The 15,405-nt window shown below is 41.6% G+C and overlaps 1 protein-coding gene across 1 annotated transcript in view; it reads left to right on the top strand.

The window, feature by feature from the left end:
- Window positions 1-14,302, top strand: part of LOC135701821 (neuropeptide SIFamide receptor-like) — a 614,024-nt gene extending 599,722 nt beyond the window's left edge. The window contains exons 6-8 of the mRNA XM_065222753.1: window positions 11,892-12,157; window positions 12,505-12,828; window positions 13,141-14,302. Of these exons, the coding sequence (XP_065078825.1) occupies window positions 11,892-12,157; window positions 12,505-12,828; window positions 13,141-13,382 (832 nt within the window). The 3' untranslated portion in view covers window positions 13,383-14,302. The remainder of the gene's footprint in view (window positions 1-11,891; window positions 12,158-12,504; window positions 12,829-13,140) is intronic.
- Window positions 14,303-15,405: the final 1,103 nt, after the last annotated feature.

The raw sequence follows: 15,405 nt of genomic DNA, 5'->3' as shown, positions 1-15,405 counted from the left end.
TTAGATAAAGTACTCAATTTTGCTCGGATTTCGGTCAGGAAATACGAGGAGTGCTTCATCGGCCTCATTGATCGAATAGCCTCCAACGAGCTAAGGCTATCAGTAAAAATAAAATAGTGATCAGATGGCAGTGAGGCAATTTGCTCTACTGCGTAGAATATGGCTGCTAGTTCCGCAACGTATACGGAACAGGGTTTTTGCAGTTGATATGAGGCGCTATGAAATTCGTTGAATACTCCAAATCCAGTGGAAGCGTTTATAGTTGACCCATCTGTGAAAAAACTCTTATTGTTACTAACATGGTGGTACTTGTTTGCAAAAATTAAGGGAACAACCATCGATCGATGGTGATCTGGTATTCCACGGATTTCTTGCAACATGGTCAGATCAAAATTTACAGAGGAACTATAAAAGTCTTGGAGGCAAACACGAGAGGAATTGAATGAAGAAGGGCCAATCTCCAGCGTCATGTACTCGTAAAAGAGACTCATGAATCTTGTTTGAGGATTTCTGTCGAGCAGCTTCTCAAAGTTTTCTATTACTAATGGGTTCATTACTTCACAACGGATAAGAAACCGGAAGGACAGTTCCGCGAAACGATCTGTCAGTGGGAGAACACCCGCGAGTACTTCGAGGCTCATCGTATGCGTCGAGTGCATACAGCCAAGCGCGATTCGGAGGCAACGGTATTGAACCCGTTGCAGCTTCAAGATATGTGTTTTCGCCGCGGATTGAAAGTAGAAGCTACCGTACTCTAGAACCGACAAGATGGTTGTTCGGTACAACCTGATCAGATCTTCCGGGTGTGCTCCCCACCAAGTTCCAGTAATTGTACGAATAAAATTGATTCTTTGTTGGCATTTTTGTTTCACATACGCAATATGTTTTCCCCATGTGCTTTTGGAATCGAACCAGACACCTAAATACTTGAAAGATATACTTTGAGTGATTGTTCTACCCTTTAGTTGAAGCTGTAACTGTGCAGGATGATGCTTCCTAGAAAAAACAACCAACTCAGTTTTCTCCGGAGAGAATTCGATACCCAGCTTCATAGCCCAAGTAGACAAATTGTCTAAGGTATCTTGCAATGGTCCTTGCAGGTCCGGTGCACTTGGCCCTATAACGGATACAACGCCGTCATCTGCAAGCTGCCTTAGCGAGCAATTTTCATCAAGACAACCATCAATGTCTTTTACATAAAAATTATAAAGAAGGGGGCTTAAACATGAACCCTGGGGGAGACCCATGTAACTAATTCGTGAAGTTGTCGAGTTTCCATGAGAAAAGCTCATATATTTCTCAGACAACAAGTTGCTCAAATAGTTGTTCATAATTGGTGAAAGCCCACTATCGTGGAGTTTATCCGAAAGGACATCGATACAAACAGAATCAAAAGCCCCCTTAATGTCCAAGAAAACTGAACCCATTTGCTGTTTTTACGCATAGGCCAGTTGAATTTCAGTTGAAAGCAACGCAAGACAGTCGCTCGTTGCTTTGCCTCTCCGAAATCCAAATTGCGTATCTGAAAGTAAACCATTCGACTCGACCCATTTGTCTAGACGAAAAAGAATCATTTTCTCCAACAATTTCCGTATACAGGACAGCATCGCGATGGGACGGTACGAGTTATAATCCGACGCGGGTTTACCGGGTTTTCGAATGGCGATAACTCTTACTTGCCTCCAGTCATCCGGAACAATGTTGTGCTCCAGAAATTGATTGAATAAGTTCAACAAGCGTCTCTTCGTGACGTCTGGGAGATTTTTAAGCAAGTTGAACTTGATTCTATCCATTCCTGGAGCTGAATTGTTACATGAAAGGAGAGCAAGTGAGAATTCCACCATCGAAAACGGGGAATCTATTTCGTTATTACCCGACGGACGATCACGAACGTTGGTTTGAACCGACACCGAATCCGGGCAAACTTTCCGCGCGAAGCTGAATATCCAACTGTCCGAGTACTCCTTGTCTTCGTTAATCGGTGATGACGCGTTTCGCATTCTCCTGCCGACATTCCAGAGTGTTCTCATGGAAGTCTCTCGCGACAAACCATCGACGAACCGACGCCAGTAACCGCGTTTTTTTGCTTTAATTAAGTCCTTAAAAGTTTTCTCGAGGTCGGTGTACCGCTCGAAATCCCCGACCTTGCCGTGTTTGCGGAACCGTTTAAACGCGGCGGACTTCTCGCTGTTCGCGTCGGTGCAATCCTTATCCCACCACGGGGTGGGAGGTCGCTTGCGGACGGAAATACCCGGAACACGTTTCGTCTGTGCTCGCAGCGCAGAATCGATGATAAGACGCGCGAGAAAGGAGTACTCGTCCAGCGGAGGAAGTACGTCAACCGATTGGCTGGCATCAAGAACCGCGGTCGCGAATTTTCGCCAGTCAATGTTTTTTGTAAGATCGTACGCGATGTCGACCGAACGAGTAGAAGATGAACCATTGGTAATAGAAATTTTGATTGGCAAATGGTCACTACCGTAGGGATCTTGAATTACTTTCCACGAGCAATCCAACGATAGTGAACTCGAACAAAGTGAGAGGTCTAATCTGCTTATTTTTGCTGGAGGTTTGGCTACTCGTGTTGCTTCCCCGGTGTTCAGAATTGTCATTTTGAAGAAGTCGCACATGTCGTATATCAAGGTTGAGCGGTTGTCGTCGTACAGTTCCCCCCAGCCTGTACCGTGAGAGTTAAAATCTCCCAAGATCAACCGTGGCTCCGGCATAGCCGTGCAGATATCCGAGAAACTTTGACGAGAAATCGCAGTTCGCGGTGGAAGATATACTGAGGCAATACTGAGGCATTTACCTCGAATATTAACCTGACAGGCAACAACTTCAATGCCTGTCACCGAAGGCAGATCGATTCTGTAGAAGGAATGGAGCTTGTTGATCCCCAGAAGCACCCCTCCATACGAATCTGCGCGGTCAAGGCGAATAATGTTGAAATCGTGGAAAGCAAGATCGTTGTCTGAAGAGAGCCATGTTTCACAAAGGGCAAATGCATCAGAAAGTGAGTTGTTAACTAAAAATTTAAATGTGTCAAGTTTTGGCATAAGACTTCTACAGTTCCACTGAAGAACAGAGATCATATCCCCGACCTCATTCGGAGAATTATCCATCGAAAGATATGATCGATGCAAGGAAGGACCACCTAGAAGCTAGTTGCTTCAAAAGAGTTTTCACCATTGGCAGCACTAAATTAATAATGCTCCTCGTTGAGTCAGAGACATTGAATATACTGAAGAAGCTATCCACAATACCAGAAAACGTGAACATGGGGGCATGTTCTTGCTGATTATTCAGCTGCTTTTCTGGCCGAAAAACTGGGACATCTGGGGTTTTAGATGATCCTGGAAGTGACGGAAAGTTCTTGTCATAATTACAAGGTTTAAAACCCGGTGGAATGGGTTTCGGTGTATTTCCGTTACCTCTTGAATTTTCCAAGGTGGAAGGGTGGTCCGTACGAGTGGCCTTACGAGGCTTTTCGGTGGTGTGTTGTTTTGCTCGTTTTCTCGTATTGCCTTTAAAGACAAACGGACTACCCTCACCGCCCTCTGAGTCAGAGTCTAGATCATCAACTGGCAAAATGGAGAACGTGTTACTGTTTTTTGGTGTGGTCTGAGAAGATGAAGCGGTATTCTTCAAGAGTTCTGCTAGTGTTCTCTTGGAGCGAGCTTGCAGAGACCGCTTAAGTTTTTCTCCCTGCTGTTTATACCTCGGGCAGTTAGTCAGGGTATGCAGGCTCTCCTTGCAGTACACACATTTTGGTGGAGCACCGCAAGGGCCCTCTTGATGTTGCTCGCCACACTGATCGCAGCGTGGTTTGTTCGAGCAGTAGTCCGATGTATGACCAAGTTGTTTACATTTCGAGCAGTTCATTACCCGAGGTACAAACAGGCGTACAGGCAGCCGAACCTTGCCAATAGCGACGTAGTGAGGTAACGCTGAACCCGAAAACGTCACACGAAACGAGTTTGACAAGGAATAAGTTTTTTTGGAGCCTACTACGGATACTGACTGCATTTGAAGGCAGTCCAATATCTTCACCTTCGGCAGAGCACGGTTTTTAAAGATTCCGAAGGAATCGGGACCCAAGAAATCATCACTAGTCAAACTCGCTTCGGTGACCACTCCTTCAATTTCTACCTCACTACTGGGTATGTAGACTCGGTATTCCAATGAAAAAAGCTCGCACGCAACAATTTGGTTAGCCTGCTTCCGGTCATCAACGGTAACGCGCAGTTTTATTGGTGTTACCTTGAAAATATCGGTAACGGCCGAAAAATGTGTTGTTAGATCCTTAGAGATCCTCGGAATGTTCAAAGGTTTTTGTTTGGGCCGGAAAAAAACAACCCATGGGCCTTTCGAGGCTTCTGGGTAAGCCTTTAGGCGGGGGAGCGCAGAGGTTTTTGGGGGTAATGGTGTGGGGGGTGCAGGTGGACGAGGAGGAGATGGTGGGGGAGAGGGTTATGGGCGATACCTTTTCTTGGGATATGCTCCAGTATTTTTGCTGGAGAGCGAGTCAACTGGAACGTCAAGGGTTTCCATTTCCACAACTTCCTCGAGACTTTCGTGTGAGGTGGAATTAAGAGTTTCGTCGTCTGAGATGGAAAGCGACCATCCCCCGCCTTTATCATTTTCATCCATTGCGGTTAAATATCGCCGCAATGGTGTTTTTTGTAAAAAAATTTACAAATAATTGCAGTAATTTCAAATAATATCAAAAAAAAAAAATATATATATATATATAGTTTCACTCTACTAACGAGTAATACATGCAAAGAAAAAAAAATCAAAAAAAAAATTAAAAAAAAATAATGATTATATACTATTTACAGAGTTTTGGATCACCCTAAGTAATACAAAAATAATAATAAAAAAAAATCAAGAAAAAAAAAATCAAGCGAAAAAAAAAATTGGATTTTTGGATCACCCTAATTAAACACCAATCTAATATTGGACCAGGGAAACAAGGAAGATGCTATACTGGCGAGAACAATACAAACGACACGATTTATACCTAACGCACTGAGGCGGCAGCAGACTGGAGAGATATAATTGTTTGATCCAACGGCTGCAGAGTCAATAACCTCGATGCTGGTGTGCCTCGGTCGACTCGGTAGGCAATATGACGCTCTTTCGTTGTTGCTATCGATGGGGTGATTTACCGATAGTGGTGATGATTTTGCTGATGATGTTGCGATGATGCTGGGTTAAAGCTGGACCGTAATGAAAGCACTCGGCATATCATTAACGGCTTCCTCACTCGCGCACTAGTCGTCTAAACACTATGCCAATTAACTTTGGCGAGAAAAAACCCTCGCGTGGGGAAAAACTCAAAACTAAATGATAGTGTCGTACAACGAGACCGATGCGACTTGATCGGCTCAGCGTGCGAGACGGAATGATTAAATCGTGTTATAATCATATATTTCGCTTTGTAAACTAAAAACTCAGATTGATTGACTGTGTAAATAAACTCATAGAAAATATCATGCTTGAAAAACCCAAGAAAAAATATATTTGATGTTTTATTGGGGTTTGGTCAATAATATCTGATTGTGTTAAAATCTTGTTAAGAATCAGTTACAAAATCATAAAAAAATCAATGTATTTAAATTTGTTAAAGATTTGTTATATTATTTTCTTGGTAATAAGTTTCCTTAACTTAATTATATCATAATCAGTTATCCATAACAAGGCTTGTTATAATTTTGTTATTTTATTATTCTGGTCGGGCAGCGCTCAAACTTTTACAGGTGTTCTCTGACTGGCACTGCTTTTCGCCAGCACTACCACATCATACTTCTCTCCATTTGTTCGATCGTTGGACTGTCTGACTGTGTTGACATAATAAACCCCACCTCCAACAGGGCAGTCTGATTCCGGTTGAAACTTCCACTAGCTATGCATCTTTGACTGAGTCGATGGCTTTCGGGAGAAACTCCACCCGGCAGCGTTCATCAGAATTTGAAGAGCATCTGGAGCAGTTTCCTCTGATGATGCACACTCGCTTCGTACACTTACCACCAACACCTGTGGTTTATCCGAGTCCTAATCATACTCCAATCCAGTAGAAGTTATTGTCCTGTCGGAAATTGGAAGTGCTTCCCTCGGAGCACGTTCTCGCTCGACGCTTCGATTCAGGGGTCAAGGCCGTTGCTTATTAGGTTCAGTGTAGTCCTTTTCCGATAGGATTTTGGAGCAACGAACCGAGAGTCACAACAGTTAGGATCGGGGATAGGATTACACTGCTTGTTTTGTTTCTTCAAAACAAAACATGTGAACTGTCAAATTAACCAGTTTGCCAAACATACAAACAAGCAAACAATTCAGTTTGATGACACTATCGGCACTGCTGCGACTCACGTGAGGCACACTGAGAAAAAAGTTTGCGTTAAATACTTATGAAGAGTGACCACCCTTTGGGTATACCTGTATTTTTAGAACGTTAGTTAGAATATTACGTAAAACAATGCTTAAAGAAATCCTATCTAATATGTCGAAGACTGCACAATAGGGTATCATAATATTTATTGAACGAATCCTGATTACTTAAACAGGATGATTTGTATGACGCTATGTATTTGACCACCGTGCCTCTGAAATTGACCCATGTAAACCGTGATTACCGCTATTGTCACTACTGGAAACGACAAGCAATTGTTGCAACCACGTTGGTTGCAAAAGTAGATGACCCTGAGGGTGATCTAGTTATTGCTGTTACTGGTTATGATCTCGGCGCTGCTATTCACCATCACAGTTTAACAACTCTTGCAGGGAATTAGACGAAGTACTGGCTGTAGGAGAGATCCGAGCAAAGTCCTATAGGTTTGACTTCTAATCCGGGATACAATCGTCTAGTCCGATAGATTTATTAATTTCAGCGACTGTGTACAAAGTGCGAAACCTTAGCAAGTATTGGAAAATCGTCAGCAAAAAACAGTGATGCCGATTTATAATATATTCTGTGGCATTCTTGTCAATTTGTGCCCTAGCGTGCCGAGTAGTGTGCCGTGATGTGTTTTGGCACAGTGTGTAGAGTTGATAATCCCTTGATTGAGAAATAAAAATATGTGGTGCAACAGTATCGCAGAAACACCCACCAAACGATCCTCTTGGAGGCTAGTTTCTAAATGTTTTATCGGGGGTCATTTTTGCATACATTTTTTAGGCTTAAAATAGCTATTTATACGACAAGTTGCAAAAAAAAATTATTCAACACGAGTCGAGTCGAGGCTTGCAAAGTCAACACGAGGGCTGCAAAGTTGGATAATTACGGCGAGTGTAAAAAAATCGAATTTTGCCACAAGTTGCATACAAAATAGCTTAGCACTCATTACCCCAAAGTGTCACTTTTCGACACTGTTTGACCTTCTTTTCATAACTAAAATAACGGTATCGAAAAGAACTACTTTTCAGCATCCAGTACCGAAAAGTTCCACTTTTCGACACCTAAGCAAAAAGCGTGTTCAATAAAAAATGAGAATGATTTCAGTGCCGTTCAGCGCTCTTGTGAGAGCATCGCGACAAAGTTGCGTCGTACGGCTGACCAGGGCCTCTTCTCCAATATTCATTGACGTTTTTTTGAAGAATAAACATTATGTTTTTAATAAAAAAAATACTGAATTCGTTGAAAAATTTTTTTGTTTTACTAGCTATATGACTGGAAAAAATTCTAATTTTTTATTGAACACCCGTTATAACCTTTGTATAACTATTTTTGGTTGTAAAACAGTTTACTCAAGAGTTTAATCAACATAATTCTGTGAATTTCTGTTACTTAGGCATTCTTTTGAGTGCAAAAAATTGTGTATGCAACTCGTTGCAAATTCCATATTTTCAACACTCGTCGTAATTATCAAATTGGGCAGGCTTCCTTACGTCGTTACGACGATAAAGTACGACTCGTGATGAAAAAATCTACTTTTGGCATCTTGTTGCTTAAATAGCTATTTTGCACTCAATGCACAATGCATTTTGCACTGTTGCTTAAATAGAACTTTTTGGCACTGGATGCTGAAAAGTTCTATTTATTTTAGTTATGAAAAGTAGGCCTTTACAAGGTGCATTCAACTATGCACATCTTAATGCGTGCCGAGAGTTGTGCCGAAAATGGTGCCGAAAGTATCGAAGTGTGCTAATTATTATGTCATGGGATATGAGTTTGGCAACCCTGAAAGTAATAATGACTTTGGAGATTGTGTTTACATTTTCAATTTTTCTGATCGTTCTTGACAAGCATTCAGCTTCATTTTCTCAAGAACATGAGAGAGGGCGATGAGAGAGGAACTGGATGTCATCCAACCTGTACTTACAAATTCAACCAGTTCACCAGATTTTGGCACGATGTCCCTTTGAATTGCTAATTCCTTGCGGATGTGCAGAAACAAAGGCGTAACTTGATCGATGGTAGACGAAATTGCCACCTCTTCAACTAAAGCAAACTCAGAATAAAAACCGGTAGTTGTTCAATAATATGCGTCCCTTTTTAACTTTATAATCAGATTTAAGGAACGTTTAAGTTATGAACTCTCAAGAAATTAAATAGCTCATCTTTATTATCTTTAGAGAGTGAGCATTCCAATTTAAAATATTTAATGATTTGATATCCATTACTGAATTTCAAAGCCATGAAGAATAGTATCAAACATGGATTTAGTTTTTAGCATCTCAGCAATCATGTCGATTAATGATTTCTGTAAAATGCTTCCTAAGTCAACATCATTAAGATTTCCGTTGGAAGTATGTTGGCAAGAATTTTGATTTCTATTTCTACCAGCTACAATAGCAGCATAGGTATCTCCTTTCACTTGCTGAACTTTGTTAGCAGCAGTTATAGATGAAGAATTTGAATCAGGGGAGCGGTTTGTACAATTGGTAAGAATATAAAATTTGTTCCTCGCTGACCGTTGTTAACAGCAGAGAAATTTGTACCTGGTCGGGAACGTGGAGCACTTCCTACTTTTCGCTTAGAACGAGATTGTAGGATCGATCGCCAAAAATTGGATTTTCACAATTTGAACATTTAAATTTCTTAGGATCTTCCTACACAGGACAATCGTCCTTTGCGTACCACAATTTATGCATTAAGCTGGCATGTAGAATTTTTTGTTTCCTGACCCCATCCCTGGTACTTACGGCACTGGGTGAGGTTTAAGAAATTTTCTCCAGTCTTCTTGAAGTGTTCCCACTTCATTCGGACATGGAGCATAAGGCTAACTTTTTCTAATGCCTTAAGGTTATTTAGTTCAAATTGCTTGGAATGGCTCAACTCCAAGTAATTTAGTCAATTTATCTTTGATCTGATCCAGGGATTCACCATTGGGCAAACTTTTCAATACAACCTTGAACAGACGTTCAGTGTTGGTGTCGTAAGTGAAAAAATTGTGTTGCTTCTCACTAAGATACTTGAAAAGACCTTTGAACTCGTGCAAGGTTTCAGTCAATACACGACATTCGCCCCAACGGCCAATTCAAAGTGAAAACTTAAATTTAACGAAGTTCAAAAGTTCCGTGTGAAGAGCATAGAAATCTGAAGTGGTTATCACAACAGAGGGACCTTTTCCTACGTGGCGTTAAGCTGGGAATGTTTAATGGAATGTTGCCTGGATGATGGATCAATATCATCATCCGTGAGAATGTCAAATTGATTGCTCAAATAAATTTCATCAGAAGGGGGATCAAGCGATTGCCCTTTTCTTTTCCGTTTAGGCGCAAAAAAGCTTCTCCAAATCTTCCAAGCAGATTACTAAGAATCCGAAGATGAATTTTTCCAAATCGATATCCAAGCAGGATTACCTCGGGCAGGGTCCAAACAAGGATCGAAGAGGAACAAGGTAGAAAATTTGCAGGTAATATTGAGCACTGCAAAATGTTATTTATTGTAGATTTAGGTGGCAGCAAAAAACAAATAGATCCGTACGGCAAGAGAGCACGATGCGGACGTTAGAATGAAGCGAAGAACGACGCGACGCGTGACAAGTCGAATGAGCCCCGAATTGAAATAAAAGCGGAGAAATCGAAGGAAGCATTTTTAGTGTCATTCGATGGACTTGTTGCACCAAAGTATACCTTAAACATCCTTCTTTAAGCTGGATAAGAAAGATTTCAAATTACGGTTATGTTAAATTATTGAAAATTAAAAGTCTGATGCGCGGAAGGGCTGAAAAAATCGGGTCATTACCGTAGTGGAATTTTTCTTTAAACTAACTGTTAATGAATTTGAATAATTAAAAACAAAATACAGTAAATTTAATTCAATATTGAGAAATCAATGGTTTTCCGTGAAATTACCATCTATTTTAACGATACTGCCTAGATTTCGGCGCAACCATGCATTTTAAGATTTGTTATTGCAATTTCTGCTCAAAATTCACTTTGCACAAGGATTCATATTCAGGGATCCCAAATTTAATAATAACAGTTTCTGAAAATTTACTCAAAAGTCATTTGAGGGGTTGATCAATTTCACCTCATATCGATATTTTCAAATTTGAGATCTTAAAAAATATCAAAAAAAACTACAAGGGACAGCCAGGACAGGACTACGTGGTCATATATAAAAAAAACTTATTTGTTAACTGCAGCAGGAGGTTGTGTTTTGTGTAGGAATAGAAATTTGAGCGGGGTTCCCTCTGTTTATACTCTTTAGTATGACACGCTTGACATAGATGGCCCACAGCGACTCACAAAGCGCTACTGATTCCGATCAATAGCGGTGGGGCTTCTTCCTCCTTCTATGAATGCTCATGTGGGCTGCAGCTCGCTGCTTGCAGGCAGCCTTTCGTTGTGTACTGGAGAACACCACCATTCACCACGCGGTGATTGAATAAACACCGTTTGGTGAGACCGGATGGAATTCAACTTTGAAATCTGTGTTAGTGAAATCGGTAATAATTTTAATTATAATAGCAACAGTTGCACATTCGTGCAATTTTAAATTGTGACATTTTGAAATTGATAAAGTGTGTAGAAATATTTCTGATCGATTGGTGTTAAAATTATTGAAATTGGTCCAGGGGCAGCTGAGTTATTAACGTTCAAAATCTTTCATATTTTTGTTACATGTTCCATTTTCGGTTTTCACAAAGTGTACCCCCACATAGACATCACAGACGTAGTCCTACGTCAAAATAAACAAAGCACACTACATCATAAGTAATCATACAGAACGATAGAGACCCCATAGCTAGTGATTTTAATATCATTAGATTGTCCATTTCATTTAATGTAGAAAGCTAAAACTACATTTACCGTCGGATTACGGTACCCTTTACATTTGCTCATAATACCCTTGGAATTATCCAATGAAATCACCTAAAGTTCTCCTCGCAAACCCCATTGAATTCTTTTCAGAATTACTACGGAATTCTCCATCGAAGTTGTTAAGATAACTTTCCAGAATAGATTCTGCTGAATGCTCGTAAAATTCGCTCAATGATTAAAAATGTCAATCAAATTAATGGCATGAAAAAGTTACCAGACAGAAACTGTTTGAAATCGCACCTTTGCTTTGTCGTCCTAGGCAGGGCCTGTTTTCACCACCCTCTCACTACGTCTCTGTTGGAAACGCGAACTCTAATCTCAATTAAACAACAACACAGTGCTCCCACTATTACTAATATTCACCATCATTGCCTTCTTCAACATGCATGTCCCCGAATAGTGCGGTTCGCTGCTATTTGAAACTCTATGCATCAAATCATCCGAATATACAAACAACAATCAATATTGAAACCCATGGCAATAGTTGCTAACTCCAACACCACACGAAAGATCTATTGTGTACATGAACATCTGTACTTGTCAGATTCCCCACCGAACCAAAATTCCCAATAACCGCAAATGAATCCTCTCAACAAATCGTTTTCCATTTTCCATTACAGGTACTATGAAACCATGGCCATCGCGTCATCCTCGACCAGCACCCGTAAGTCGTCGCACTATCACAACAGCAGCAAACGCCCACCGCACAGCCCATCGATGAAGTCCGCGGACGCCGTGTCGTACATCTACGAGGAGAAGGGTGGCCGGAAGCACCATTCCATCTCCAAGCAGGACAGCAACCTCTCGCGCCACATGCTGCTCAAACAGGACAGTAGCATATCACGGCAGACGCTACTCAAACAGGACAGCATCGCATCACGATCGGGTACTGTAAAAGTTCAACGCCGGAAGTATTAGAGCTATTATGTTGTATACTTTTAACTTGACGGTAGAGCTCACGTGTACCGACACATACACACATTCGTTGAAGAGCTTTCTAGAGAGCTATATCCGTTTCGTATATTTTTATATATTTTAGAGATTTATTTTTAGAGTTATGCTCTATTCCTGGCAGTGAGTCGTACTGAATTGTCTGTCTTTCTTTGTTTCTCCCTCTATTTCTCTGTCTGTCGCTGTCTGGTTCGCTACCATCATGCCACCACCAAAACCACCACAACCACCACTTCTATCTCATCAACCAAATAAAATTTAAAAAAAACATTCATCCATTAGCAATACTGTATCGGCAAGATAGCGACAATTCACGCCAGATGCTCCTGAAGCAGGACAGTAACGGTTCACGAGACATGCTTTCGAAGCAGAGTTCGGCGTCGGATTCGATTTCCCGCCAGGACAGTCAGATTTCCTACATTGAACCACGTAAGGGCATTCTGTGCAAACAGGATACGCAAATCTCGTACATTGAGCATTCGAGTGCCAGCAAAAAGTACTCGGCCTCACTGTCCAGCCAGGATAGTGTCCTGTCGATAATCGAACATAAAAGACACAAACTCGTTAAACAAGACTCTATTTTCTCGTTCAATGAGCCCAAATCAGGTAAGCAGCAGCCTTCTCATAGTTGGTGTCTACGCACGTCTCCTGCACGTAAAAGCACGACATTTCCTAATGCACTACCACCACCACCACTATTGTCAATAGCTAATCCAAAAACTGCCTGTCTAGAACTAGCCAATCCCTCTAGTTGGCCGCTTTTCGGAGCTCGTAGTAGTTGTCCACCTGTCCACCACCATCATCACAAAAACCATCTTCACTACCACCCGCAATGCTACAGGCATGAGCGTCGCACGTCGCTACTCCAAACGTCGACCATTAATCAACGGCATCCTCTATTGTTCTTGCTCGTTGTAGTGTACGAGAATGCCGCAGTTGCACCACCAAACAAACGTCATCAGCTGGTCAAGCAACACTCGGTTATCTCATTCGCTGACCAGAAACGTGGCGGTAGCCTTACCAAACAGGACTCCGTCACGACCATACACCGAGCCAGCAACGGGGACGGTCCTTACATATCGTCCATCCTGAAGAAGACAGACTCGCAGTGCAGCTCAGCCTCGCCGATAAGGAAAAATATTGGATTTTTCGACGGATAAGAAGGCCATGTGTCTATTGTTTATTACATTTTCCCCCGGTTCCTGTGTTTTGTGAACTGAATGACCTACGTCCCACGCTGCCTACACACAGAGTATTAGAGACAAGACCTACGTAGAGAGGGAGATCGACTCCATTCGTCCTATAGTCGTATACCAACCAACCAACCAACCAACCAACCAACCAACAACAACAAGCTAGAAACGTTTTATATTTGCCCTAACCAGAAAAAGGGAACACACGAAACACAAACAAAAAAGGAAAATCCTCGCTTCATATACGGCACAATCTAGCGACAGTCAGTAGCAGCAGCAACGAGTAGAAAGAAAGAGAGAGAGTGAGACAAGTGTCATCCTATCCATAAAAGCGAAACCAGCACGCTTCCAACGGAGGAAAACTGGTAGATAAATCCGCCTTCTCATATGTCCTGCTAAAAAAATATATTTCACCATATCCAGACCCACTTTCCCAAAAACAAAAAAAAAAAGAACAAACAGGAGCATAAAAGAGCTAGGGGAAAAGCACACAAATCCTCCCACCGCACCCACCACCGGCTCATCCTTCCAACCCAACACACAAACACACTCACCGTTGCCGTCGTCCACATCACCATCATCATCATCATCATCATCATCATCATCATGACGATCCGAAAGCTTTTCGTTCGATCCGGTCCAGCCAGCACCAGCAGCAGAAGCAGCAACAACAGCCTTGCAGCTATTATTTTCAGTTTAAAATCACTTTTATACCCACACATAATTTATCACAATCAATATCAATCTAAATCCGAAATTGAGAAAAGCGAACTAAAACCGTTGAATGAGGCAAAGAAAAGGCAGTGAGTGAGTGTCAAAGAGCGAGTGAGAGAGAGAGAGAACGTGAAAAAGGGCAGAATCGAATCTGAATCATCACTCCAACCCCTTCATGCAAATCGGCCACACGTTGCGGAATGGGAGGCGAAATGGACAATTGATTTGACGATCATCTTTTAATTATTATTTTTTAATGGAAGACCGTGCTTCTCCATGGAATGCTTAAAACCTTGTCTTTGATTGCTAGTTTGTCGTAGGTAATTGAAACGAATTGTCGTTACATGGATTACCGTAAGCTGCCATTTTTTTTCAATTAGTATATTTGTTAGGCTCAAATGTCCAAAAGAATTCCACGGAGCCGAGAACATTAAATAATTGTATGATCACAATGAAATATTAATGAGGGACAACTTCCTTGCTCCTTCCAATTGTTTTTCCTTCAGCAGCGCCTGCCACTTAGCCTCCCCTTCGTCCTATATTTGCTCCTTCTCGGTAAAGTTCATCATCCCGAATTTGTAGAAGTGATACGCATCATTTTTGCACTTGACAACAGGCGGCTACTGTTTCTCGGCAGCGCTTGCTTTCTCTTCACTGTTCTTCTCGGCGTCCGGGGACGTCACATCCATCACCACCACCTCTTCTTCCAGGGACCTCAACCATTTCATCGTTTGGCGATGCACCTCCAGTTACTACACCAGCGTACGTACTCCTTTCCCTTCCGAATTCCGTTGTTGGTTTTCTTCTTTGTTGAAATAGCTGCTTGCAATCCTTCCGCTTGGAGCAGGAATTCATCCGTTGCCCATCCATCTTAGAAAGGAAACACACATTTTTTGTTCCCTTGATAGAATATGTTCCTCTTTCGATTGAGGAAATGCAGCGAGTTGGGAACATATATAGACCCCACACACCTGTGTGCATGTCGAGGCCCAAGGTAGCTGGAAATTTCTCCCTCACTACACGCTTTACATCACCGTAGGGGTTTTTATCTAATTTCCGTCCTACTAAGCACAACCCGCGCTTTACCTCTCTTTTCTGAACGAGTTTAAACAAAAAATTGAATATTTTTGTCAAACATGTCTTCTAAATTCATTCACCTTTCCAAACGTACCGTTGAATTTGATAAAGAGTCACAAATTGTTGAGATATTGTTTAAAATCTAATACTGCTTCTTGATTCTACGAGTTTCAATTCCGTCCTAACGCATAGAAACGCA

The sequence above is a fragment of the Ochlerotatus camptorhynchus genome, unplaced genomic scaffold, assembly GCF_037179485.1.
Source record: "Ochlerotatus camptorhynchus isolate MF236.1 unplaced genomic scaffold, CSIRO-AGI_Acam_v1.1 ptg000177l, whole genome shotgun sequence".
Lineage (NCBI taxonomy): Eukaryota > Metazoa > Arthropoda > Insecta > Diptera > Culicidae > Ochlerotatus > Ochlerotatus camptorhynchus.
This window is presented reverse-complemented; position numbering and strand designations above follow the sequence as displayed.